Source organism: Palaemon carinicauda, chromosome 39 (assembly GCF_036898095.1).
Source record: "Palaemon carinicauda isolate YSFRI2023 chromosome 39, ASM3689809v2, whole genome shotgun sequence".
In the NCBI taxonomy this organism is placed as follows: Eukaryota; Metazoa; Arthropoda; class Malacostraca; order Decapoda; family Palaemonidae; genus Palaemon; species Palaemon carinicauda.
This window is the reverse complement of record NC_090763.1, coordinates 26,718,108-26,745,912: the sequence shown is the minus strand read 5'-3', so window position 1 is coordinate 26,745,912 and position 27,805 is coordinate 26,718,108. Positions and strand designations below refer to the sequence as shown.

Sequence of the window (27,805 nt, the reverse complement as noted above, 5' to 3'; positions counted from 1 at the left end):
TGTTGAGACGCAGCAGATCTGAAAAAAAAAAAAAACACCTCAGAGTTAGTATTCCACTCGAGCACTTGGATGTGTCATAAATGTGCTCCCGGGATTGAAAATGAAAATTGTACAATATACGACAAATGAATTGGGCTCCGATGCTGTAAACTTACAATTTTCTTTGTGATTTTCTATTCTATTTTCTTTCAAATATTTTGAGTAATGTTTGTTTCATTTTTTATTAATTTGATGTGAATGTTTTCATTCTGTGATCATTTGCATTTTTAGGATAATGATGGAAAAGGATTTTTCGAAACCTCAATAGTAAAGATGCACATTACGACTATAGATGAATAAATCATCATCATCAACAGCCATAACTAGTCCACTGTAGGATATGTCCTTCCACTCCTGTTTTTTTATGGTCTGTACATGCCAGTATATATAACCCGCAAATTTGTTTAGTTCGTCAATCCTTCGTCTTCTCTTCCTTCCTTTGCTTCTTTTACAATCACTAGGGATCCAGTCTGTTGTTCTTAATACCCATCTGTTATCTTTCATTCTCATTATATGCACTGCCCATGTCCATTTCTTTTTCTTACATGTTAAGATATCTTCTACTTTAGTTTACTCGTGTATCCTTGTTGCTCTTTTTCTGTGTTATTCTCATTGTTATTCTTTCCTTTGCTCTTTGAGTTATAACTATTTTAAGGTCTAAGGCATTAGTAAGGTTCCAATTTTCTGATACATAAGTTAATACTGGTAGGAGCATCTGATTAAATACTTTTCTCTTTAGAGAAAGTGACATTTTAATTTTCGTATCTCATTTTGTTTACCAAAAGATCTCCATTCTCTACCATTTCTTTTGATTTCAATCTCATGCCCTGGGGACATACTTACAGACTGTCTTAAGTGCATATGTTCATTAGCAATCTCTAGAGGTTCATCCATAACCTTTATTTGCATTTTCATTGAACATCAATCCTACATTTTCTGCTTTCTTTATTCAGTTTCTATCATCTTTTGCAATTCCTTCCGTGATTCACTTAACATAACTGTCATCTGCAAATCTCTAAGATTGGTGTGGTATTCCCCATTAACATTAATTCCTACAGTTTTTCAATCTAAATATTCAAAAACTTTAGGCATGCTGTTGATAATGTAGGAGAGATAGGGTCTCCCTATCTAACTCCCTTGCTATACTTCCAGTATATATATTTTTTTCAAGTGATTTAACATAAGGCTCGCCTATTCTTTGTCTTTGGAGGACTTTCATTGCTGCTGAAGTTTTGACAGAATCAAAAGCTTTCTCCAAATGTATAAAAGCCATACATAGCGATTGTCATACTCTATTTTTCTATTAGCTGGGTTATTACATGGATATGGTCAGTTGTTGAATACCCAGTTCTAAAGGCTGCCTGCTCTCTTGGTTGATAAAAGTCTAGCTGTCTTTCTATTCGGCCTAATATGATCTTTGTAAATATTTTATATATTACGGAGAGTAAGAGTGGTTATTTTTCAGGTCTTTTGTCTCCTTTTTTGTGAATTAGTATAATGATGAAATTTTTCCAAGCTGTATGTAATGCGTAGGACAGTCGGAGATGGTGGAGAAGGATTGGACTGAATTGGTGATAGGAATTTAGTAGACCTTGAGTATGTTGATGGTGCTGTCCTTGTTAGCAGAACACTGCAGGATTTGCAGTGCTTGCTTGCCAGAATGCATGATATATCACACGAGGTTGGGCTGAAGATAAATAGAAGAAAAACAGAGATGATGAGAGCAGAGTATGCAATGGAAGATGAAATATCATTGGAAGGAGAAAGGGTTAATGATGTAGAATCATTTAAGTAATTAGGAACTATGATCTCCAAAACAGGGTCTTTAGAATTAGAGTTTAGTGAAAGATTGAAAGAAGCAAATCAGAGAATAGCTAGGTTAAGTAAAATTTAGAGATCAAATCTCCTGAAATTACATATAAAAATCAGGCTATATATCAATTTAGTGAGATTGGTGTTACTGTATGGACATGAGTCATGATATGACAATGAAACAATCTCCAGGACAGGATTAGAAATGAAACTATAAAAGAGATAACTCGAGTGCCATATGTGAATAGATCATAATGAGGGGTAGATAGAGATGGTTTGGGCATGCTCTTCGCACTCCTCATGAGAGATTAGCTCACCAAACGTTCAGATGGGCTCCACAAGGCACTAGAAGAGTTGGAAGACCCAGACTGACATGGCTGAGGACTATGAAGCGGGAAGTAGGTGATGAATGGAAAAGTATTGAATTAAAAGCTCAAGATAGAGACGACTGGCGAAATCTATCCTATGCCCTTTGTGACAATAGGCGTAGGACATGATGATGATGATGATGTATAAAACATTCTTACAGATATTTTGTATAAAGTTCAGTGAGTTTTATACTCCTATGAAATCTCCGCCATTTATTATTAGATGAATTGTTAGACCATCTTCTGTTGGTTTGCTTTTCTTCATGTCTTCTAATGCTTTGTTTACTTCTACTTTTGGTACTAGCTCAGGTACTGTATTTCAGTATTTCTGTCGGCAAAGGTATTTCTGGTATCACTTTTGTAATTTTGATGACTCCATCTCTATTGTAGTTACGATAAGGTTAATATATGATAGTTTAATTGCTAGCGAAAATGAAATTCGCTATAAGAAATGGACGAGTGCTGGCGAGTTTGTTGTTTTTATCCCTATGTTTAAAGGGGGCTGGGGCATAATAACTTACGTATCAGTTGATTTAAATGTTAAGTATGTTTTTCACTCTTAAGTCCATTGTTTACATCAGAGAGACTGAAGGGAACTTATTACGGATGCGTTTTTTTTTCCCATGGGTTGCAGAGCTTTATGTGCATTTACAATGACGTATTTGTCAGGTGTTATTTTAAACCAATTAACAGCTTACATTTACTTCTTCATAAGTTCCCGGATGTTGTTCTACAACAGCCGTTTTTTTACCGTCTTCGCCTTCAGTTTAAGTTAACCACCATCGCGTAAAGATGTCTCGAAGAGTGAACTTAGGGGAAGCAAATCAATCTGTGTAATTTCGTTTATGTCGGCAATTGATCATGGTGGAAATGCTCTCCGTTTAGTGTAAAGCTATTGTTACTCTTGTGAAATATAAAAATAACAGAGAAATAATGCTTCAAAGGTCCGATTCTGACTTAATTTTTATGGAAGGCCAGCACATTTTCTCCTGCTAAGCTTTTGTAAAGATGGCCAAGAAAAAAAAAAAGGCGACGGTGTCAATCATAAGGTAACGAATTAGTTGTGATTCAATTTTTCATAATGGAAGGATTTATTTGTGATTTACTTTATCATAATGTAAGGATTTATGACATTTACTTTACTTTGTTTGTGATCTGGGAAGGAAGGGGTTCCGGCTAGCGGTTGTGACGTGGGAAGGGGGCTAAGGGCTGTGACCTGGGAAGGTTTGTGACCTGAGAAGGGGGTCTAGGGGCTTGCCCAAGGCCGTCTCTTGCCCCCGGCTAGGGGTTGTGACCTGGGAACCACTAGGTTAGGTTAGGATGGTTTGTTAGGTTCCGTACCCTCTTACAAATCTCATTAGTGTTAAATAATCATGCTTGGACTATTTTCAGCCATTTACGTGAACCATATATTTTTCCAACTGGTTATCATGTGCTAATTTTGTATTTCTGACCATTATTATTGCTGTAAATCACTCTTTTTATGACATTTCCCCACCCAAAAACCCCCGATTTCCCGCTGGTGTCCTCAATAATTTTCTATATATAAAGGGGTCCAAAAACTCGTGAACGGGTGTATTCCCCAATAATAAAGGTCAGGAATGCATAGAACACAAGATAACGAGTAAGAAACATATGGTTCATGTATTTGGCTAGAAATTAAAGTATATATTTACCAACAATAATATTTTCATTTTCTTCATCTTTCACAACTAGCATCTTTTGGTGCCCAGTTCCAAGTCTTCTTTTCATCAATTTGATGCTTCTTTTTTGAGTGTTTCTTCCTCAAATTTGGTCTGTTTTTGTTTACGAATGTCTTGGGTTTGAGTTTGTTGTTTTGGATAGTTCTGCGCACTACATTTTGGCTCTCCTGGAGTTTACCCTTATTGCCAATCTTATCTTTATCAGGATTTTAGCGTTCTGATAGTTTTCATTGATCTTGTTTAGAAACTTTTCCACCTCTCCCTTGTGCTGATTCCAATACACATTTTATTAAGTATATATACTGTATATGTATGTATGTATGTATATATATATATATATATATATATATATATATATATATATATATATATCTAAATTATATATATATATATATCTAAATATATATATATATATATATATATATATATATATATGTATATATATGTATATATGTATATATATATATATATATATATATATATATATATGCATATATGTATATATATATATATATATATATATATATATATACACACATTTGTATATATATGTATATATACATTTGTATATATATGTATACTGTATATGTGCATATGTATATATATATATATATATATATATATATATATATATATATATATATATGTATGTATGTATATATGTGTATATGTGTATATGTGCATATGTATATATATATATTTATGTATATATATGTACTGTATATGTATATATATATATATGTATGTATATGTATGTATGTGTATATATATGTATATATATATATATATATATATTTATTTATTTATTTATTTATTTATTAATGTTGTTACTGTTCTTGAAATATTTTATTTTAATTGTTTATTACTTCTTTTGTAGTTTCCATATTTCCTTTCCTCACTGGTCTATTTTAGAGGCCTCAGGCTTATAGCATCCTGTTTTTCCAACTAGGGTTGTAGCTTAACAAATAATATATGTATATATACATATATATATATATATATATATATATATATATATATATATATATATATATATATATGGATAAATATCAACACAACATCGTGTTCAAATAGAAATAAATTTCTACCTCATACTTGGGATCGAACGCTAGCCCCTTCTAATGAAAGGCCACGTCGAAACCAACCATGCCACGAGAGGCCATAAAAGATATCGGAACTTGACGCTACCCAGCTGTCCGAGGATTTACCTGGCGAGACATCAGTCTCTTACCAGCGAGTTTTACCCAATATCCCGGCCCACCACGTGACACAATTGGTAGTAATTCATTCAAATTACCCCTAATGAGTCAATATGGATAAATATCAACAAAACATCGTGTTCAAATAGAAATAAATTTCCACCTCATACTTGGGATCGAACGCTAGCCCCTTCTAACGAAAGGCCAGGTCGAAACCAACCATGCAATGAGAGGCCATAAAAGATATCGGAACCTGACGCTACCCAGCTGTCCGAGGATTTACCTGGCGAGACATCAGTCTCTTACTAGCGAGTTTTACCCGATATGGCCTCTCGTGGCATGGTTGGTTTCGACCTGGCCTTTCATTAGAAGGGGCTAGCGTTCGATCCCAACTTTGAGGTAGAAATTTATTTCTATTTGAACACGATGTTGTGTTGATATTTATCCATATTGACTCATTAGGGGAAATTTGAATGAATTACTACCAATTGTGTCATGTGGTGGGCTGGGATATCGGGTAAAACTCGCTGGTAAGAGACTGATGTCTCGTCAGGTAAATCCTCGGACAGCTGGGTAGCGTCAGGTTCCGATATCTTTTATGGCCTCTCGTGGCATGGTTGGTTTCGACCTGGCCTTTCATTAGAAGGGGCTAGCGTTCGATCCCAAGTATGAGGTAGAAATTATATATATATATATATATATATATATATATATATATATATATATATATATATATATATACATATATATATACATATATATATATATATATGTGTGTGTGTGTGTGTGTGTGTTTGAGTGTGTATGTATATGTGTAAAATGGAAGGAAGTACCTGCTATTTGATAATATAATTTATAAACCTTGAACACATTATTTAAACTAGCCCCTTATCTTTTGGGTGGTTTCACATTCAGTGGATACATTTTCCTATTCCCTGTAGATGCCGTCATCATTCGTCGATTGGTTTATTTCATTCTTCTCTCACCTTTGTTTTCCTATTATTTTCAAGCAAATTAATATTTTGTTCTTTGTTAAGTAAGTTATAAATGGTGCTTAAGGTACCTCCATCTGTTTTGGAAAAAATGTCCCCTGGTTAAGACAATGATATTAATAAATAATTTAAATAGTTTGTGACCTAGCTTATTCACTCATCATCATCACCAATTTGCATTTTTTCTGCATTGTTTTGCATTAAAATTACTTATATGTTAACTGCATTATGTAGCTATTTCATGTTTTCCTCAACCTTATCTAGGTAGTAAAATAAATATTAGATTTTTTTTGGCTTGTTTTATTAAATATTTTCCAAAAGAAACTAATGTTCAGGTCGCTACTTTTATTTGTTTTATTATGGTTGATCTTGTTTGGCTTTTGTATAGCCTTTCAGTGATTCATATTTTAAGATATGATACACCTAGTGTCTTTTGCCATCATCATTGTATTATTGAGCTTATCGTGCTCTTCATACAGATTAACGGTCTTCCATATGGTCAGAGCTAGCACTGATGCTATTTAACATCTATACAAGTGATTAGCCACAGTACCAGAACATCCACAGGGACATGTATGCAGACGATCTGTGCATTTCCACACAATTGGGTTCCTTCGCCACTCTCAGAGAAAGACTGTCAAATGTCTTAACTACCCTCTCCACCTATTACAAAAAGTGGCATCACAATGCCAACACATGTGTGCCTCTTCCACTAAAACAATCACCAGGCAAACAAAGTGAAAGACAAAATGGAATTACAAAGAACTGGAAAATTAACCTTACCCAGTCTACTTCGGTGTCACCCTTGGCAGAACGCTCCATTAAAGAGCACACAAATAAAAAGCAACCATAAAGTAGCAACTAGGAATAATCTTTGCCAACACCAGCTGGTGAACAGATTCTGAGACTGTTACTCTACTGTTGAGTACTGTGCATCAGTGTGGGCAAGATCATACCATCATCATAAGGTAGACCTAGAGCTAAATACAGTCCTGTCAGATTATTACTGGTATCCTAAAATCAGCACCTACCAGCCTTGTATGAAATAACCTGTATTCCACCATCCCATATCCGATGAGAAACACTAGCAAAAATGGAAAGAATTAGCAAATTAATGCCACTGGGCACCCAATCCACAGTCATCAGGAAGCAAGGCGAAGACTGATATCCCGCAAAAGCTTTGCAACAGTGGATGCACTAGAACCAATCCAGGCAGCTGCTTGGAGGCTAGAAAAGGGGTGGGAAAGTAACCGATGGCCATCCACTGAGGCGCTACCCAGCCCAAACGAAGGTCTACACAGTTGAACAACCCTCGCCAGAAAGGACTGGGTAACCCCCTAAACAGAGCAATGGTAAAAGTGGGCAAAACTGCAGATAACCACCACAAATTGGGATTAGCCACCAATCCTGAATGCCCATGTGGGGCAACACCACAAACAATGGAACACATCCTATGAGGGTTCCTGCTTGGCCCTCATTGCTCAGATTGAAGACCACAGAGAGGCAAAGGTCATTATCCTCCTGTGGGTTCGACATTGGTGTGATAAGTCATGATGATGATGCTCTTCCTTTGTTAATCTGTATAAGTCAATTTCGAATGTAGGGTGAATCTTTAAGAATCCTTGGGTCCTTTCTTTAAAATCTATCAATCATCTCCAATTTGGAAAACAGGATAATTTTTTTGAATTTGTAGCAATCTCTTGCAGAAGGGATTCACCTTGTATGGGGTATGAAGTTAAACCCTAACAAAACTCGGAGTATGATTGTAAGTAAGTCAAGAACAGTGGCTCCCCAACATCCAGATCTATGCATTGATAATGTTACTTTAGTATTTCATGATCATCTCCTCCTACGCCGATTGACGTAAAGGGCCTCTATTAGATTTTGTCTCGTCTCAATCTTGAGCTTTTAATTTAATGCTTCTCCATTCATCATCTCTTACTTCACACGTCATAATCCTCACTCATGTAGGGCTGGGTCTTCCAACTCTTCCAGTGCCTTGTGGAACTCAGTTAAAAGTTTGCTGAACTAATCTCTCTTGGGAGTGCAAAGAGCATGCCCATACCATCTACATCTACCCCTCACCACGATTTCATCCGCATATGATACTTGGGTAATCTCTCATATAGTTTCGTTTCTAATCCTGCTCTGCCATCTAACTCCCAATATTCTTTTGAATGCTTTGTTCTCAAATCTACTAAATCTGTTGGAGATTGTTTCATTGTCAAACCATGACTCATGTCATAATGTAACATATCTCACTAAACTGATATATAGCCCAATTTTTATATGTAATTTGAGGCGATTTCATTTCCTAATTTTACTTAACCTAGCCATAGTCTGATTTTTTTTTCTCAATTTTTCATCAGATTCCAATTTGACTCCAATTCTAAAGACCCTGTATTAGAGATCATTGTTCCTAAATATTTAAATCATTCTACCTCATTTTTCCTTTCTCCTTCCAATGATATTTCATCTTCTAATACATATTCCATTCTCATCATATCTGTCTTTTTTCTATTTATCTTAAGCCCAACCTCGTGTGGTATTTCATGCATTCTGGTAAGCAAGCATTACAAATCCTGTGATAATTTCCTATTACCAATCCTGTCCAATCCTTCTCTACCATCTCCAACAGTTCTATGCATTACAAAATCTATAAAGAGGATAAACAACATAGGTGATAACACATTCCCTTGGAGTACAGTATTCTGCTATTCACTGAAAATTCATTTAATAAGACTCGACTAACATTAACTTTGCACTAGCTATGCTCATGAACAGACAATCAAATACATATTGAAGAGAAACTCCATAATAACACAGGACTCTCCACAAAATTGGCCGGTGCACACTATCAAAGGTTTTTTCATAGTCAACAAATTCCACCAAAAGTAGATTTCTATATTCCACACATTGCTGTACATGTCACCAAATGAAAATTTAGTCAGTACAACTACTTTTTCTAAATCCTGCTTGTTCATCTCTCAGCTTTTCATCAATTTTTCTCTCTAGTCTCTTTAGAATAAGCATATTGTATATTTTCATGACAGCCACTCATCAGGTTGTTCCTCTTCATGCCACATTGTATAAAATAATCTAAGTATTCTGGGGTCACTTCATTTTCAGCTGGTATTATCTCTGCAGTTATTCCATCATAACCAGGGACTTTCCATCTCCTGAGTTTTTTAATGATAGCTTCCATCTTCAAACACACTGGATTGATTAATGGGCACATCAAGGTCTTCATAAGCTACAGATATATCAGTCAAATTCCCTTTATATTCTACTCTTGACCTCACTAAAGTGTTCCTTCCAAGCCTTTCTTCATCTTCTGTTTTTATAACAGATCCATCTATCTTTTTGATGGTTATATGCTTCTTTCCTCTGTAGAGATTTCATTAATAATTCTATGACGAATTCTTACACCAATAGCCACTCCTTGAAATCATAGCTTTGTCAGTCTCATCTGCTTTCTTGTCTAAATATTGTCCAGTCCTTCCTGGTTTTTCTTTTGACCTCAGTATCAATACTAGAATACTTAGCATGCTCTACCTTGTAATTTTCATTACTTGCTAGAAAACTTTCAACAATCAATTTGTCTTTGTGTCCTTTTTATAGTATCCCACTTATCATTTGATATCTATAGCTTTCTCCTTGTAACTGCATGTCCCGAAAGTAAACTACCAACTGACTGATATATGTTATCATCATCACACCATTCTTCATTAATTGTCTGTTCTTCATCTCTTAAAATCTCTAAGACTGCAAATCGATTCCTACATTCAATTGCAAAGGATTCTCTGTGCGCATCTTTTAGAAGCTTGGTTTTATCAAACCTAGGTACTCTATCTACATTTCTATTGAATGCTTTCTGTTTTAATTTTATTGTGGCAATGAGGAGGCAGCTGATGATCACTAATATTATCTCCACCTCTATAACTTCTTACATATCACAGTCCTCCTCCTCTCTTTATTGATGGCAATGTGATCTATTTGATTTTTGTAATTGCCATGTGGTGAAGTCCATGTATTTGTGGATGTCCTTGTGTGGGAAAAAGAGTACCTCCAATTACACTTTACCTTTGTAGCTTTACCTTTAGCCTTTGTGGCTAACATGAACAAGCAAGAGAGGCGGTTCTGGTAAAATATCACGAGTTCTCTCTCTTGAATAACGCTAAATATCACTAACTTAATCGTTTCATTTTTGCTCTATGGACACTTCGTTGTCTTTTTTTTTCACAGTTACGTCCATTTTGACAAGGAACCTCTCCAGAGATGACTGCTTTTGCCTTTTCTTTAAAGCATAAAAATGGGGTAAAAATCACATAAACCTTGTGTGATTTTGTGCTAGTTTCGTTTGTACGTTTTCACAAGAAATACTCAAATGAAGGGAAATTTTTGCTCTTAAATTTATTTTAATTTTTATGTTCGTATTCTGATTTACTCGTATGCAAAGTTACTTGCTAACCTAGTAACCTTATTATTACTTGAAGCTGATTCAGCATTTCAAATACAGGTAATCCTTTTATGCCAATATATTTCCATTATCCTTAGTAGCTGTGTCTGTTTATTATAGTCAAGAGGTTTAAGTAACCTCCATAAACAGGCTAATTTTCTGCAACAAAATACAATGCTGTTGTCAGATAAGGCTGTCCAGTGCCATATGTGTACTGAGAATCCAGTTCTTTGTCTACTTGAATTTTTAATTGAATTTCAATTGCCATCTGGGGTACTACAATGACATTTTTTTTCTTCACAGGAATGTGGTAGACTTGAGGATGAACCTACGATACCGTGTGAGCCGTCGCCAACGCAGCAGCCCTGCTAGTAGCAACAACAGCAACAGCGGTGGTGGTGGCGGTGGAGTCAGCAGCAGCAGCAGCAGCAGCAGCAAGACCCACCACCGCCGTACACCCCTCTCTCCTGCTCCCCGAGCTCTCTCTCCATCGCAGCTTCTCAAGTCTCATCCTGTGAAAGCACCCAGGTCTCACAGAGCAATCAAGAGAGTTGGAAGTGATGCCTTTGAGGTATGTTTTGGAGTAAAGGTTAGAATTTTAGTAAGCTTTGCATAATTTAACTTTACTGTACTGCATTGTAATTACAGTACTGTACAGTGTTGTAGTTTAGTTAAAGTACAGTACTGTTCTGTAAGCAGTTTTTAGAAGACAGGCCATGCTAACTAGAACTTATAAAATAAAACGGATTTTGACATAGCATAGGAAAAATCTATTTTTAGGCTTGAACCATGTCCTCCTGATGGAAGTTCCTCCTTGGCAGCTTCTACTTAAGATATTTCTGCGAGTGATATACCAGAGAAATTTACCTTAGAGGTATCAACGGAGTTCCTACCTGCAGAGCGAATATCCCGAGAGATATCGTTTATAAATCAGGGACGTGTTAATAACAAGCTATGGTTATCCTTCCCTGAATAAAGTTAACCTTGTCTCGAAGGAAAGGTGAGGGTAGGATATGTGAGCAGGAGAGAAGTTACAACTCCCGATCTCAATGTGCTACAACTAACACGTTTCCTTTTGAACCATTCCAGGAGCAGCCATCGCATGACGCAAGGTCCCACACTGAGAAATGGGAGGGGATAAATTTCCTATGTCAAAATCCGTTTTTTGGCTCAAGCCATGTCGTCCTGATGGAAGTGTACAAGAGAATTATCATTCTCAGTTGGGGCCAGAAGAGTTTTAACCCTGTAACTCCATAGATATAAGCATACATCCTACAGCATTGGTAACTATGGTACTGAACAATAAGAGTAAGCGAGAAGTTTATACATAAGTACGAAGTAAATCAGTAGTACAGTCCCACTCACTGTGAAGAAGGCCTTTGTCTCCTGTAGGTGAAATGACCGAAGTCTATAAAAGGAGGGTTACAAAATTTTGATAAACTACTTTTATTTTATGTAGATAGCAGGTCCAAAACAGGAAATGCAAAAAGCAATAGTAGTCTTAATGTTTCCGAAAGTACAAACATGTAATAATAATACAACAAGATATACAATATATACGTATATCGAAAACTGAAGTTTTTGGAGCCCAAATTATGTAACAGAGTAGTAAACAGTAATACTCATGACATAAAAGGAAAATATCAACTGACTCGTTATACAGTAATATTAAAAAGACATATTGAACATTGGAGCTCCGGCCAAGACTCGCACTCCGGGCACTTGGACTCCGGGGAACACCTCTTCCCCCGACACGAGGAGCACAGGGTGTGCGGGTCGAGCTCGGGCGACGAGAGCCATGTCCCACAAGACTTACCAGCTTGGGGACCGGGACAGCGACGCTGAGGGTCCATGGCAAAAGCGAACACAAACGACACAAGGGAAAGGCGAGGAACACAACGGGAACACGTGAGACACAAGGGAAAGGAACACACGGGAACACGTGGGACAAGGGAGGAGAACACAAAGGAACCAGTGGGAACACAAGGTGAACGGCCGGGATAAGCGAGAGAGAGCGGCGAGATGTAATCAACGCCGCGACCAGAAGCTTACTGGTTAACAAGCACGGCCCCGAGTGTGACCCAGGTCGCACCTGGGCGAGTATCCTTACACCCTGGAGCGCCCCTGAGAGGCAGCGGAGAGAGGGGCAACTACGCAAAATTCTTGGGTCGGTGCTTGAGGAGATCCCAGACTCTCCTAAGAAAGTAGTTCGTGGTAAGTACTGTTAGGAAAAATACAAATTACTTAAAATTTGTGATATTGAACAAAAGATCATAGTTCCTTTGCACAATGTAAACTGAGAAGTCCCAATTATACAGTCCAAAAGAGTCCTTGCACACCACTTCGAAGCTGGTTTAGTCACACTACCAACGGCCACCACAAAGTGTTTAATCTCTTCCAACTGACGTAGGTAATGTTTGAAGAACACTCTTGAAGATTTCCATCCTGTTAAGCCTGTAAACCTGCAAAGAATAGATTGGAAAAAAATTTAAGGAAGAGACAACTTTTCTAGGGTCATGACCTGCTAGAATACTTTCTGGGTCAGCCCTTCTGTTGAAGTAGGTGAGTTTGGACCTTGGCTATTTCAGAGAAAGATTAGATCCTGTCGACTCCTCTTTAAAAAGTTGACCGTCTTTAAAGGCCCGGCTCTTGGATAGGTAGACTTTAAGGCACTCCACGGGGCACAGAGAAGGGTCCTCCTGTAGTGGAACAATCTTCCAGGGCCCCCAGCATTTTGTGGGAAGTTCGTTTTTGCCAAGAATGCAGGATCTGGATAAAGATTTACCTCACTCGAATCTGAGAATTCAACATGGCCATCATCCCTTGAAAAGGGCCACAATCTCACTGACTCTAGCACCAGAAGCCATAGCTAGCAAAATGATAGACTTTTGAGTAAGATCCCTCAGAGAGGCAGAGGCGTTATCTATCGAAGAGGCAAAGTGCAGGACTTTATCCAACGACCATGAAATAGCCTTGGGAGGAGCATTAGATTTCAGTTTTGCAAATCTTATTGAACAACTTGCTATTGAGTCTAGTTAGTGCCGACTGACATGAGGCAATAGTTGTAGATGCTAGATCTTGATCGTGTAGTGAAATAAAGAAAGAAATACAGAAGTCCACAGAAATGGAAGAGGGCTGATGACTTTTCACGAACGCAACCCATTTTTTCCAGGAAGACAAATATTGTCATTTTGTGGTGTTGGACTTGTACTCTTCTATGAAGTCAATTCTTTCCCTTGCAGCTCCGAATTTTCTTTGAGCCGCGAGGGCAAGGAAATCATGAGCTGAAGGTTTTTGTTATCGAGGAGGAAGCAAAGACAGTCGTCTGTTGAACAACCTGGGACAGCACTGGAGATGGTAAAGTGATCTGGAGGGGTTTGAGTTCCAGAACAAGAGTACCAATTGCTCTTGGGCCACTTGGGAACCACCAGAGCTGCAGTTCCCCTGAAAGTCGCAGTTTGCTTAGTACGTTCAGTTGGAGGTTGAATGGAGGAAATAGGTAGATGTGAGACTACTTGTTCCAATCCAGAGACATTGCAGGATCCTCTCCCTATCTGACGAAACAGAAGTCGTAGACATGTTATCGGCGTCTAGGGTCATGACTTGCAGAGCGTCCCGGACTTCATCATCCGCGTGATCTGCTGGTACGGGCGGGAGTTGGACCGTCTGTAACTGGTGACCAAATACAGAGGACACCTCAGCCTTAGGGAAGAGCAGGTCCTTCAGTTCCAAAGAAGGAAAATAAGGGGCACCTTGTTGAGAGCTTTTGGAAGCCTCTTACCCAGTGTTGGAGCATCCTCCGACGTTGATTTCGAATGTCCAAGGAGATGTCAGTGGCATAGAAGCTGGTTTGAAGGAGATCTGTGCAAACCTGGAAGTTGGTGGGGTTCCAGATTGCAACGGATCCCTTGGCAACATGGCAGTCAGCATGTTTCCGGCAGGTCTTGTGGCTACGGTAACTTGACCCGCCTGGTACAGGTGATTGTTGAACACTCCATGTCATGAGCTACCTGCAAAGATAAGACATTGCAATGAGTACAAATCATTAAATATCATATCTTCTTAAAATTAGTTAAACAGAACACATCCTAACCTAAATAAACCTATCCCTAAAGAATGGCTAAATCTAAAATAAAATTAGAATACATGCCAAACTGCTCAGAAATCTGTAGTGATTTATGAAGCAAAACATAATGACGGTGTGGTAGGAATAGGGAGAAAGGATCACATCAAAGGAACGCCAGAACCTCCAGAGTAGGTATATTAGAACAGCCTAAGAAGGCAAGTTCACCCATCATTTAGCCTAGAACAGCAACAACTGCCCCCAAGGTGACAAAGCTGGGAGGGGGCAACTATTTCTAGTAGCCATTAAAAGACTGACCTGGCAGTACCCCAGGCATCTCGACACAAGGCGGCAGGCGTATTGTAAGGTCAACAGGGGGAGAGTGAACAATCCTATATTGAAGAGTCCACTCAGGGAAAGTACGGGAATGAAAGGCGGTTAATAAGTGAACCTGCCCAAACCTGATCATTATCATTAACTTATGAAAATTGGGGGTGCAGCTCATAAGATAATGAGAGGCATACAAGGTGGCCAGGATGCTAAGAATTATAAATTCAAAGGATGTCCTGACAACCAGGCAGGATCCAATTGACCAACTGTAGAGGACAATGTTTCCCAGATGTGGGATAGGAAAGAGCAGATGACTAGTCTAAGGCTGCAGCTGAGCCGGCAGAGGAGATGACCCATAGCCAACACACAGCCAGTGCTAGAAGAACTCAAGCTGTCAAGACAGGAAGCAGAGACAGGAGACAGCACTTCTGTCTAGATAGGCTAACCTGGCAACGGAGTCAAGACTCCACAGCAAGAGGGATATCTCAAGCTGACAAGACAGGAAATAGAGACAGAAGGCGGCACCTCTGCCTAGATAGGCTAACCGGGCAAGGGAGTCGAGACTCCATAGCAAGAGGGATATAGCACAGGAACAGAGGCTGCAGACATAGAACAAGCACTGCCAAGGTAGCAGAGGAAGACCCCAAGGGGTACCAACTCCATGCCTAGATAAGGTTGGATTGTAAGGAGAAGTGTATAGGCAAGCCTAGCCTACCTAGTGGGTGAGGGAAAGCTCAAAAGCTATGGTGAGATGACTAGACAAGAGGAACATTGTTCCAGTAGAGTCAAGTAATGGCCTAACTAGGAAGGGGAAGGGGCAGAGAAACACCCAAGGGTGATCTCTAAAGCAGCAGTGAGATTTAAATCAGGGGAGGAGAGAAAATCACCTACCTAGGCCAGGAAAGATAGCTTATAAGTAGACACACTAATAGGCACAAGGAAAGGGGAAGAAAGGGGTGGTGATGGGAGACTCAGAAAATGGTGAGGCGGCAGGACAGGAAGGCCCAAAAGCAACATTAGAACAGCAATAGTGTTCCAAAGTGGCTGCCTTGATAGGGCACAGAGGACAAGTCCTCACAACCAGGCATAGCCTACCAAAGACTAAGGGAGAAGCCAAATAATGGTTAACACGACACAAGTAGGTCGGTCTACTAGTCAGCTTCAGAACAGGGGGTAAGGTGTTCCAATGGGTAAACATAAGTAGACACAGGGAACAGGACCCCAAGACCTGTGCTGCCTCGCCACACATCGATGAAGTGGGAAGTGAGAACAGTCACACTAGGGCAACTGAGAACACTATCCAAGTCCCAGAAGGACCTTCAAGACCGCAGCTCCCTGCTGTGATGAATCAACCGCATGGGAGGATAAACAGCCTCACCCAACCGGTAAGGTTTGGTGAAATAAGGATATGGTGCATAGTGAAAATTTATCAGGCATGGTCTCCGGCTAGGGTAGGCTAGCCTAAGACAATGCTGATAAAAAACACACAAGAAATACCTAGGAAGGATGCAGGGATACCATAAAAATACCACACTTTATACCGCACTTTAGAATAAGAAAATAAAACATATTCCTAAAGTAAAATGACTAAATAGCTAAGTGTTTCTGAGTAATTGAGACATGATGTAATGACACCGAAAGCATGCCGGCCTCGGAACAATAAAAACATACAATACAATAAAAATATAGGGTGGAGACATGAAATTCTCCAACACACAAAAAAGGGTGTACTCAACTTAGTCGATGAGGAAGAAGCTGAAGCATCCATGATTAACAATTACTCAAATAACTCAGAAAACTAGCAGAAACTCTCCAATAGAAATGACACAGATGGTGCTGCAAAGGGGATTGGATCAACAGGAAACGTGTTAGTTGTAGCACATTGAGATCGGGAGTTGTAACTACTCTCCTGCCCATGTATCCTACCCTCACCTTTCCTTCGAGACAAGGTTAACTCTATTTTGGGAAGGATAACCATGGCTTGTTAATAACACATCCCTGATTTATAAACGATATCTCTCAGGATATTCGCTCTGGAGGTCGGAACTCCATTGATACCTCTAAGGTAAATTTATCTGGTATATCACTTGCAGAAATATCCCAAGTAGAATCTGCCAATTAGGTCAGAACGACATGGCTCGAGCCCAAAAACACTTCAATATTTCACAAATACAGTAGTGTATAGTCTTGTACAACACTATGGTGGTAATTTGTACCAATAAAACATTTTTAAAAGAAATAATTTGAAATTTGGTTTCCATACTTAGAGTATTTTGCTTTTGATGGAAAGAGTTCTGTACTTCCTACAATATTAATGTTTGTCTTTTGAAGCACTTAGCATTTTGAATTTATTTGGAAAATAAGGAAGTTGAGGATCTACATGTAAGATATTGATTTGGTAAAATTCGAGTAGAAAGAACATCTTTATAAATGTTGTGAACCCGAGAATGTTTATCTCTTCTGTACTATCTGTAACGGGGAAACAGATAATTGATTTCTGTTTGCGACTGGCATTAACATCCGTTAATCATGATTCCCCTAAGAGATATCTTCTTATCTTAAATTTCTCTTTTGATAATCTTCCCTCTTTTTCTAGGAACAGAATGAGAATTACGTGCTCTCTCCAGCTCAGTACAACAGTGTGGTGAACGTTTCCATAGCTCATCACGCGCATCTTCGCACACGACGTTTCACCAGTCAGACTCCTGTCATTGATTCTGATAACAACATAATCTCACCCAAACTGCTCAAACCACGACCTCTTAGAGTTAGCAAGTAAGTCAAAGCCCTCAAACTTGGCACCATTGCTAATGCTATAATGTAAAGATTAAACAAAAGAAGATTCCATATACTGTTTTAAGGTGTTACTTGTGATTAAAGACTCGCTGTCCATGAAATATTTTTTGGGGAAGAAAACTACAACTACAACAGTGCCCCAGAAAGAAACCTTAGTGCACAATTTACAAAAAAAAGAGGACTATAAAAAGGTTTTTCTTTCAAGATATTCACTATTTTTTTTCAAAAGCCCAATTACTGTACCCAATATCTGTTGATTCCCCAAAGTCAAAAGGCTGCATAGTTGAGGATAAGTAGTAGTTGAGACATCCCTCTAAAGGAACTTCCGTCTCTGATTTTCGCATATTCACCTGATTTCTAGGTTTACCCAACATAACTTACTGTACTGTGTATGTACTAAAAGAAGTAGAAAAAATAATCATGGTTTTCAGTGTTAACTGAGCTTCATTCAATAAATTTTGTACTATTTTATCATCAATTAAAGGTGCATTTTAACAACAGCAATTATAGATTGTTTTTATTTTGGATTTGTAGTCAGCTGATATCAAAGTGATGAAGGTATCGAGAATATGCTCGCATATAATTAATAGCATCGTTGATATAATTTCCTAATTTATACAGTATTATTTGCCGATTTATAACTATCAAGTTTCATTTGTTGAATTACGTGCTTTGGCGATTTTTGGTACGGTGATGTATACAGTAGTATTATTTTCTGCTTTCTAATGCTAGTTTTCATGCTTTGACTTGTTCTTTTCAACATTACCTTGTGTTTGTGGATTCATTGATCTAAATTTTACTTTTGGACTTGTTTATTTTTTGGTGATTTTAATACTGGACAATACAATATTATTGGTCATTTCTAATGTAAAATTTCACATTTCAACTTGCGCTTTTTTACACTAAGCGGTATTTGGCGATTTCTAACTTAAAATTTCTCATTTCCACTTGCGTTATGTGACGATTTTTCGCGGTTTAGAAATTGGTTTCAAATTTAGCATTTTCGCATTGTAAGAAATTCACGAATACCAAGCACATGGATAGTAAGAGTTGACTTTACTTACATTAATACGCTTCATGTTAAGTACAATATTGTATAGTACAACACGTATCATTACAGTACAGGGTACTGTATTTTATTTCATGGAAAGTGATGTAAGGTCTGGTAACACTGATGTAACAGATTTTATTTTTGTATTTAATACAATTATGGAAATCTTACTGAGAACTTTTTGAAGTTGATACTTGATACTAGTAAATTCAACAGAAGCTTACCTTAAATTTTTGTTCATAATTTAACTAGATTTTTTGTTTAATCTACTTCTCGTCTATTACTCTACTTATTTCTTATTTTTAAATTTACTCTTCTTTTTTTCTGCTCTACATGTATTTTTTCTTTTCATATAAGGGCTGCTTTAATTTGTATACTGTACTGTATGGTCCTGTTAAGTCCATCATTTTTTATCTTGTTCTGTAATGATACATTGTGAACATTGATACTGATTGTGAAATGAGCTCCAGTTATACACATGAATATTTTTATTGAAAGGAGCTTTCGTGCCTTTTCCAGCATGGCTCATTAGCTTCCCCGATGATATGTGTTTTAAAATGGGCAAAAGCTCCTCTTTATAGTATTCTTAATATAGCACACTTGAATATACATGAATATGACTGTGAATCTTTCAACCATTTCAGTTAGCAAAACACAATGTTCTGCTTATATCATTTATATCGATAACAGCAAATTAGTTTCTACCATAATGTTGTTCTTGCACTATTTTAGTGTTATTTATACTGTATAATTCTTTTGGCAATCTGTGATTCAAAAAATGGGTTGGTTCATGTATCTCAAATTTCTAGGAGGCATAACCAACCATCATCAGACTGCCGACGTCGTTCTCCAAAGAAGTCACATAGTCGGCGTCCTCATATTGTGCATGCATCTGAAACCACAAAGGTATTCCATTGTTCCACCCCAAGATAGGGGACCCTATGATGGTTATATAGCTTGGAAATTGTAATCTGAAACAGGTATATTTGACTATTACCGTCTTTTGAAGTTTCTAATGTGTTCTTTTTTGTTGGTTAATTCAATTAGAAATTAAGTTGTAGCATGGTTTTCAATTATCACTTGTGTTTTGCCTATTTGGCAGATAATGTAGAAAAACAATTCAAGATTCATTTTAATGTAAGGCAGTTTTTATGCAATGCATATTAAACTCGTGGGTAAATGAACGTTTTTAGAATATTCTCCCAAAGATTAGACTAATCTCATTTAAATATTTGTTGCAGATGTTGAAAGAAGTACAAGAAATTAAGGCATCAGCCATGAATACGTCTCTCTTCTCCCCTGTCTACTCTGTGGATTCATCACCCTCACTATCTCCATCGCTGTCTGACCCCATGGGCGAACGTGAGTATGCAAGAGACATCATAGAGGAAGGATATCCCATCAAGAAGGATCAAGAAGATCTTGGTGATGTTGAAGAGGAAGACAGCAACACTCATGGAAGTATTTGTCCAGAAATAGGCTCTCACACTTCCGATCTCAACCATTTGACCACCCGGATTCAGCTAGACATTCCACATATATTAGAGTCTCCAACCCCAGATACACAAGGTAAAGTTTCGTTGGTTGGAAGGTTAATAACTGCTGATTTGCTTCTTACACATTGACCCAGTATGATTTATGGATGGTTTAATTGAATTTGCTAGTAAAAATACAAATGGTTTTTAAAATTTGTAGTAATGATTGAAGTCTTCTGTACCTATTTTTCAGGTTTAGAGCCAGAAGAAGCTGAAATGATGATTTCTCAAGTGTCCCAGTGCTCAGTTCAGGAGAACAAGGAAAATTATGAGGTAAAGTACAGTTATTCATATTCTTTATACTTCAACATATGTCATGGTTTATTTTATGTTTAAGCTGTTTGTAATCTGGTACTGTATATAATAGTGTGTTTTATTTCTAAGCAAAACAAAACCTTTGTCATTTAAAAGGGGATTTGTTCTAACACAGAGACTTACCTCGAAACACTTTCTTAGGAGTTACCTGGAACCTCCTCTCAAACGACCAGAGTTTTGTGTTGTTTACCCTACTCCCATTTTCTATAGTGGTAGGCCTAGCGGAGGGATACGTGCCCTGAGGGCAATCCCAAGGTAGGCCGCATGCTCTCTCGGGTTGTAAGCTTCAGTAAGTTCTCTGGTCGCGTCGTGTTATCATCCCGACGCTCCTCTGATCTCAGTGCGACCCTTTGTGTCTTGTGGCCACGTGGTTACTGCATGGTCCGTTGTGCGCTCCTACTCGTGCTTAGTGCTTTATCTGTGTGCTTTAACTGTGTGCTTTGGCTTTTTAATTCCTTTGCGCTTTTAGTGTTCTCATTCTCTTGTCGAGCCTGTGTCTAGTGGTTTTGTGATTGTGTGCGATGGAACATACTCGCCGTTGTCCTGGGCCTAGGGCTGGGAAGTCGTTTGGGGCTTTTTTGTCTAAGCCCGATGTTGACCCGCACTCCCTTTATTCCTCGTGTAGGGTAAAAGTGTGTTCTCCTTCGGACACGTGTCAGGAATGTGATGGATGGAATGAGGTCCAATGGGTAAGATATGGGACCAAGAAAAAGAAGTCTACGAAGCGGTCTCCAAGGAAGGCTAGTATTTCTTCTCCCGCAACTTCGACTGGTGACGGTCCGAGTAGAGTTTCTTCTTCTTCCCCTACCCAGAGTAGGGGACGAGGTAAGTCGGTTAAGGGGAAGAAGACGGTGCCTCTTCCCCAGGAGGGTCTTGTTACGGGTGTCTCTGATTCTTTTAAGGCGATCCAGGCGCCGGAGGGTATGTGTAGTGGGGGTCCGCGGGACGATGCTCTTATGTTAGGGGAGCACGTCTCGGCAGGGGACCCCATGTGGAATAAAAATGTCCCCTTTTCTTCCCCAGATTCGTGGGTAGATGTTTCCGGAGCTTCGGCAGCGGAGGGCGCCATGGATAGAGAAGATTCCCCGCAGGAAGATCCCCTGGGATGGAGCCTGCCGAGGACTCCGTTCAAGTCCCCCTTGAGGACGGAGGAAGACCTCAACGGGTCCTTTCCATTCAGAATTCGTCCGTCTACACCTCCAGCTCCTTCGTCGGCAGTTCCAGAGGAATTCCTTCAGCCTTCCACGTCAGGAACCCAACAGGTGTCGAGAAAAGCTCCATCTGTTAATAGGCCGCGTTACCATGAGAGGTCCGAATCGTCGGTGGTGGAGTCTTCGTTTTCTTCAGACGAGGAACGCCGAAGGAGAAGTAGAAGGAAGAGGGACCGTTCCAGGAGGAGGCGGTCTTTTTCTAGGTCTCCCTCGGAATCAAGAGAATGGAGAAGGAGATCTCGTTCCCCGCATAGGAAGAGCAGGAGAGCTGGTTCTCCTTAGGAACGATGGGTCCTGGTACCAGAATCCAAGCTGAGAGACCTGACTCCAGGCTCAGGCTCCGTGGTTAAGCTGGCAGGAGACAGTCCTCCTAGTAGGGCCTCCAGTAGCCGCATGTCGGCTTCAGCCTATGACCACAAGGCCTCGTCTAGTAGGCATAAGTCTCGTCCTAGGAAGATTTGTTCCCTCGTTTGTCGCTAAGACCCAGAACCCATCCGTTTGGGATCCTAGGTTCGAGGGTTTCTCTATTCCGGCGATTCCAAACTCAGGTAATCAAGAAGATTTAAAGCTGTGCCCCGTCAGAGCTATTAGGAAATATCTTAAAAGGACAGCAAATCTCCACCCCGGTATGAAGAATCTTTTTGTGTCCACGGGGAGCACGAAAAAGAATATTTCCAAGAACACCATTTCTTTTTGGCCAGGCAAGTTATCATTCAGGCTTATTCGAGTGCTGGACTTTCAGTTCCAGGAAAGCCCAGGGCACATGATGTTAGAGGTTTAAGTACCTCTCTAGCCTTTGAAAAGAACATGTCAGTTGCGCAGGTACTCAGAGCAGGTACTTGGTCTAACTAGTCGACGTTCACTTCTCATTATCTCAAAGATTGTACGAGGAAGTCATTGGATGGTTTTTCCATCGGGCCAGTCATCTCAGCGCTCCAACCGATTTAACGGCCCAAGCCCCACGTTCAATCGTGGTCTCAAATCTATAGACACAGGTGATCTTTTCATTTTTTCCCCTTCTTCTCCTCATACTATTTATCGTCTTGGGAAGTCTTGCACAGTAGACCCGCACTATGCCATATATCCATATTACATCAAGGAATTATGTAGGGTGAGTACTTTATGCACAATTAATGAGGTCTTTGTGTAGTTTATCCTACTTTCCAGTTGTTTGGGCATTCAGTCAAGGAGGCACGCCCACCTCCTAAAGTGTAAGTCTCCTAAGAAAGTGTTTCGAGGTAAGTCTCTGTGTTGGAACAAATCACAAATTATTAGTAATTTGTATTTTTCCTAACATACTTACCGAGAAACACTTTCGGGTTATGGCCCTCCCTTCCTTCCCCCAGGTGCCTCACTGATCTTTAGTATTGTTACTTTCATAGAACTTACTGAAGCTTACGACCCGAGAGAGCATGCGGCCTACCTTGGGATTGCCCTCAGGGCACGTATCCCTCCGCTAGGCCTACCACTATAGAAAATGGGAGTAGGGTAAACTACACAAAACTCTGGTCGTTTGAGAGGAGGTTCCAGGTAACACCTAAGAAAGTGTTTCTCGGTAAGTACTGTATGATAGGAAAAATACAAATTACTAATAATTTGTGATATACAGGCAGTCCCCAACTTACGAACACAATAGGGACCGAGAGTCTGTTCGTAAGCTGGATTGTTCGTAAGTCGTTAGTGTTAAATTTTGGTCTAGGGTAGGCGTAACCTGACTCAGATGTCTACGATTTTCAGCCGTAGAGGTCAACAAATAGCCCCATTTCATATAAAATAGGTTATTACAAATATTTTACTTTATCATATTACAGTAGTCTGTATAATACTGTAAAGTTCAGTACAGTAAGTTGTTTTATTATCCTGTACTGCACACTACATAATAGAAACTTGCACAAACAATCGGCCATACATATGCACTGCATTTCTGAATCAGCCGACTTAAAGTAAAATCGTAGTAAATATAGTGTACTGTACATTTATTACAGTACTGTACATTAATTCCTTTTTAAATAAATGTACTGAAAGCTATTTTATTGTTCCATTACCCATTTTTTTTCTTGCTAGAAACTTACGTAAACAAGCGGCCATTTGCATTATGTACTGTACTGTATGTAATGTTTACCTTTTCACGCTGATCAAATCAGCTGATTTGTACCGTACTGTATTTACTGTATGTAACAGTACTGTGCATTTAACTGCTTCGTGGTTGTTTTGGTAATGTTAAATAAAATGCAGAAGGTTAGTTTACTGAATTGTTTTATTTTAATTTTGACCGACGGAATCATTCTTTGTAGAGTATACGTCACATATCTCGTGACGTCATATATTTGGCGGAAGCGCGCTGACAAACTGAATGATTTCCTTTCATTATGTTGCCGAGTAATCTTATTACAGCATTCCCATAATCGAAACACCGAGTAACGATATCAAGTGTTTTAGTGGTCTGTATCATTAGTTATGAGATTAGTACAACTTACCGTAAAGTTAAGTAAAAAAAAGTCTGATGTTATATTTCTTCTGGCGGAAGGCGAGAGGCAAATCAAGTGATTTTCTTCCGATCCGTTACTATTCCCATAATCGAAACATCGAATAAGGATATAAAGAATTTTTTAATAATTTTCAAAGAAATATGAAGATTTAACTGCATTAAAAATCAAAATACGAGAGAGAGAGAGAGAGAGAGAGAGAGAGAGAGAGAGAGAGAGAGAGAGAGAGAGAGAGAGAGAGAGAGAGAGAGAGAGAGAGGTGGGGGGGGTTGCGTATTCCGTTTATAACTAATAATAAGGTCTATCAATGAACTGTATGGAAAATGTGATACCCTATAATATATTGGCGCTGTTGTAATATTCACTATGAAGAGATTTCGAATATCAAGAAAATTATATAAATCAGTGTTATTCGTACTACAGTATATGTGCGCATTAATCGTAATACTGCAGCGTCACCTCGAGATCAGCTGATCTCCCAACCAAAAGTAAATCAAAAGTAATTGTTGATTATTGAAATGCTCAAGAAATTAAAAAAAAAATATGAACGTGCTTTAATAAACCACAATTAAACACAATAATGTCTAATGAAATATGAAGGCTTAATATTGAACGAAAAATTGAATACTGTATGAAGCTTTAGAATTAACTACCCATATGCAATTGACAGACCGAGCACACACACACACACACACACACAGAAAGAGCTACAACGATTTCGCATGATACCTAATAATAAGAACTGTAGGGAAACTGATTTTCTGTAACATATTGGCGCTGAAGTAATATTCATCTTGAAGATATTTCTAATATGTTAAGAAATAAAAAAAAAATGCCAAAAGTCTGATGACGTTATATTTCTTCTGGCGGAAGGCGAGAAGAAAATCAAGTGGTTTTCTTCCGATCCGTTACTATTCCCATATTTGAAACATTGAATGAGGATGTAAAGAATTTTTTAATAATTTTCAAAGAAATATGAAGATTTAACTGCATTAAAAATCAAAATACGGAGAGAGAGAGAGAGAGAGAGAGAGAGAGAGAGAGAGAGAGAGAGAGAGAGAGAGAGAGAGAGAGAGAGAGAGAGAGAGAGAGAGAGAGAGAGAGAATATATTTAAACTTGCGATGAAATCTACGGATGTTTACGAACATGTTTGGACTTCCGTCAATTTGTGTTCGTATCTCCGGATGTTCGTAACACGGATGTTCGTATCTTGGGGAGCGTCTGTACTTGTGTGCAAGATGGTACAGCTGATGAGGAATCATCTAGGATCGGGCAACCAATATGGTGGCATGCCCTCTCTTGTGGGTCGTGTCGACCGACTTTGCTGTAAAGTGGGGAACTCACTCTATCTCCTGCTGTTCTTGACGTTCAGTTTTCATTGCCTTTGTGTTAATTGTTTTATCTTGTCTTTGAGAAGAAGTGTGAAGCAAGTACGTGTGTGATGAAAACTTGTTCTTGTGTAGAAGGACATCTGTGTGTAACTTTTATGATGTGTAGAAATCGAACTTCATCCTTCATGTTCAAGGTGTAGAGGACATCATTGTTCCTCGGAGTCTCCTTGTGCGGTTTGTACAGAGCGGTCTTCCTCACAATGGAAGAAATTTTACGGTAGGAAGAAGAAGAAATTTTACGGTAGGAAGAAGAAGAAATCTAAGCAAGACAACATCAGTTTTGAAAGAGAATAAGAAGCCTAGATCTCTGACTCTGACTCTAAAAATTCCCCTGCCTGAGCCTTCATCGTTGGGCCAACCGACGAAGAACGGCAGCCACGTGTTGTTCCAGGTTTATCCTGAAGATGTAGATTCTTCTCACATCCATAGTGAGGTAGATCCTATGTTAGAGGGTGATCTTCTTGCTACGTCTTTATCTCCAGTTATTGAGCATGCCCCAACTGATGCTCGCTGTATGACAGCTGAGAAGCGTCATGATATACCATTGCTTTCACCACCTTTCAGGGCTCTGGATTCGTACGACCAGCTCTTTATCTCTGACCTGGATTATCAACGTCAGTTCTCAGCACACTTCTGGGTTTGTCTCTGCAATTTTAGATAATTTTCAAGAGCTCACTTCTGAGTATTTGCTAAGAGTGGATGCCAGAGTGCCTTTTATTGCCAACCTCATCTAACTCCATACCATCACCTTTCTTGACATATTATTCCTCATCGCCTCGTCCAACAAAGTCTGGTCATCCACTTATGCCACGAGGTCCAAATCTTTGTGATAGTCAAGGTGTGTCTGTTAAATCTTCTCATATAGTTGCTTGATTGATTGCCTAACATTGTGCTAGGCATGGGCTTTTGCGTTGGCAACCCGTAAATCTCCGATAGTGTCATTAAAAATGGTAGGTCAGGTAAGGGATGCTCACCGAGATCAACAACTGGAATTTATATCCAGGCCAGAGTGCCAGCAGCGAGTATGTAGTAGTGTTGTACATTCATATTCACAGAAGATGTGTCAGTGAGGTACGTCCACTTTCCTACACTTCAGGGGAGCGTGAGGAGCGTCCACCAATCTGCAAATCAGACCTGAATCTGTCAAACCACAATTCAAGAAGCACATCTGCCATACCGTAGTTCAGAGGCGTGTGCGCCAATCCGCAGTGTAGGGGATTGTACATCGGGCCCTCATCCTTTACAATCTTGCCCTGTAGGGGTGGAAATTGCCATATTTCATAGGGATACCTTTACTCCTCCATTTGTGTTACTGGAGGATAATGGGGTGTTGCAGGTTAGGCACCGTACTCCGCCTCCTAGATCAACTCACAAGCGGAGCAGAAATGTTCCAGTCCCTTAGCCTTTGATTGTGGTTCCACCTCAACATTAAGTGGTAAGAAAGAAACGTACAAAGTGTTTCCTTTAGTTTCCCAAAATGATCCCCCAAGATCATTCTTTAAGAAGGACTAGGCCTATTAGACCTCATACTCCTGTAATTCCAACAGTTTCCCAGAGTGACTAACTGATCCACGTGTTACCACATCATCTAGTGAAGTACCGTTTTTATTATTATTACTAGCTAAGCTACAACCCTAGTTTGAAAAGCAAGATGCTAATAAGGAAATAAATAAACGATATAAGAAGTAATGAACAATTAAAATAGAGTATTTTAAAGGTATTACCAACATTAAAACATTAAAATTGATCAAGAAAAGGGGAATGGATGCAGTTGTTAATAAGTTTGTGCATCATGGGGCTTCTAGGGACTCATGGGTGCTCAGAAACATTCCGATGATGGAGTGTCCAATCTTGTTCCTGCCAGCTGAGGTCACGGCATTAGTGGATAAAAGGAAGAAGGCTAGCCAAGATCCCTTCTTTAGGAGAGTGGCTTCTTCTAAACAGACTTAGCTACAGCCTGCAAAGCCTAAGTGTCCATCTCCTAAGCAGCAGCCTCTGCTGCATAGACTTCTTCCTGTACCTGACCATTCTCATTACTAAAGGTAAGATTCGAC

At 39.1% G+C, this 27,805-nt stretch overlaps 1 protein-coding gene across 8 annotated transcripts in view; it reads left to right on the top strand.

Annotated features, from left to right (window-relative positions):
- LOC137631100 (CTD small phosphatase-like protein 2) overlaps positions 1-27,805 on the top strand; it is a 177,283-nt gene that overhangs the window by 127,008 nt on the left and 22,470 nt on the right. For 7 of the 8 annotated variants that reach the window (XM_068362736.1, XM_068362735.1, XM_068362740.1 and 4 more), the window contains 5 exons: positions 10,876-11,143; positions 17,562-17,740; positions 19,622-19,718; positions 20,054-20,381; positions 20,541-20,620. In XM_068362736.1, the coding sequence (XP_068218837.1) occupies positions 10,876-11,143; positions 17,562-17,740; positions 19,622-19,718; positions 20,054-20,381; positions 20,541-20,620 (952 nt within the window). Of the gene's footprint in view, positions 1-3,142; positions 3,269-10,875; positions 11,144-17,561; positions 17,741-19,621; positions 19,719-20,053; positions 20,382-20,540; positions 20,621-27,805 lie in introns of those variants that run through there. The other variant, XM_068362738.1, reaches the window with a different exon arrangement.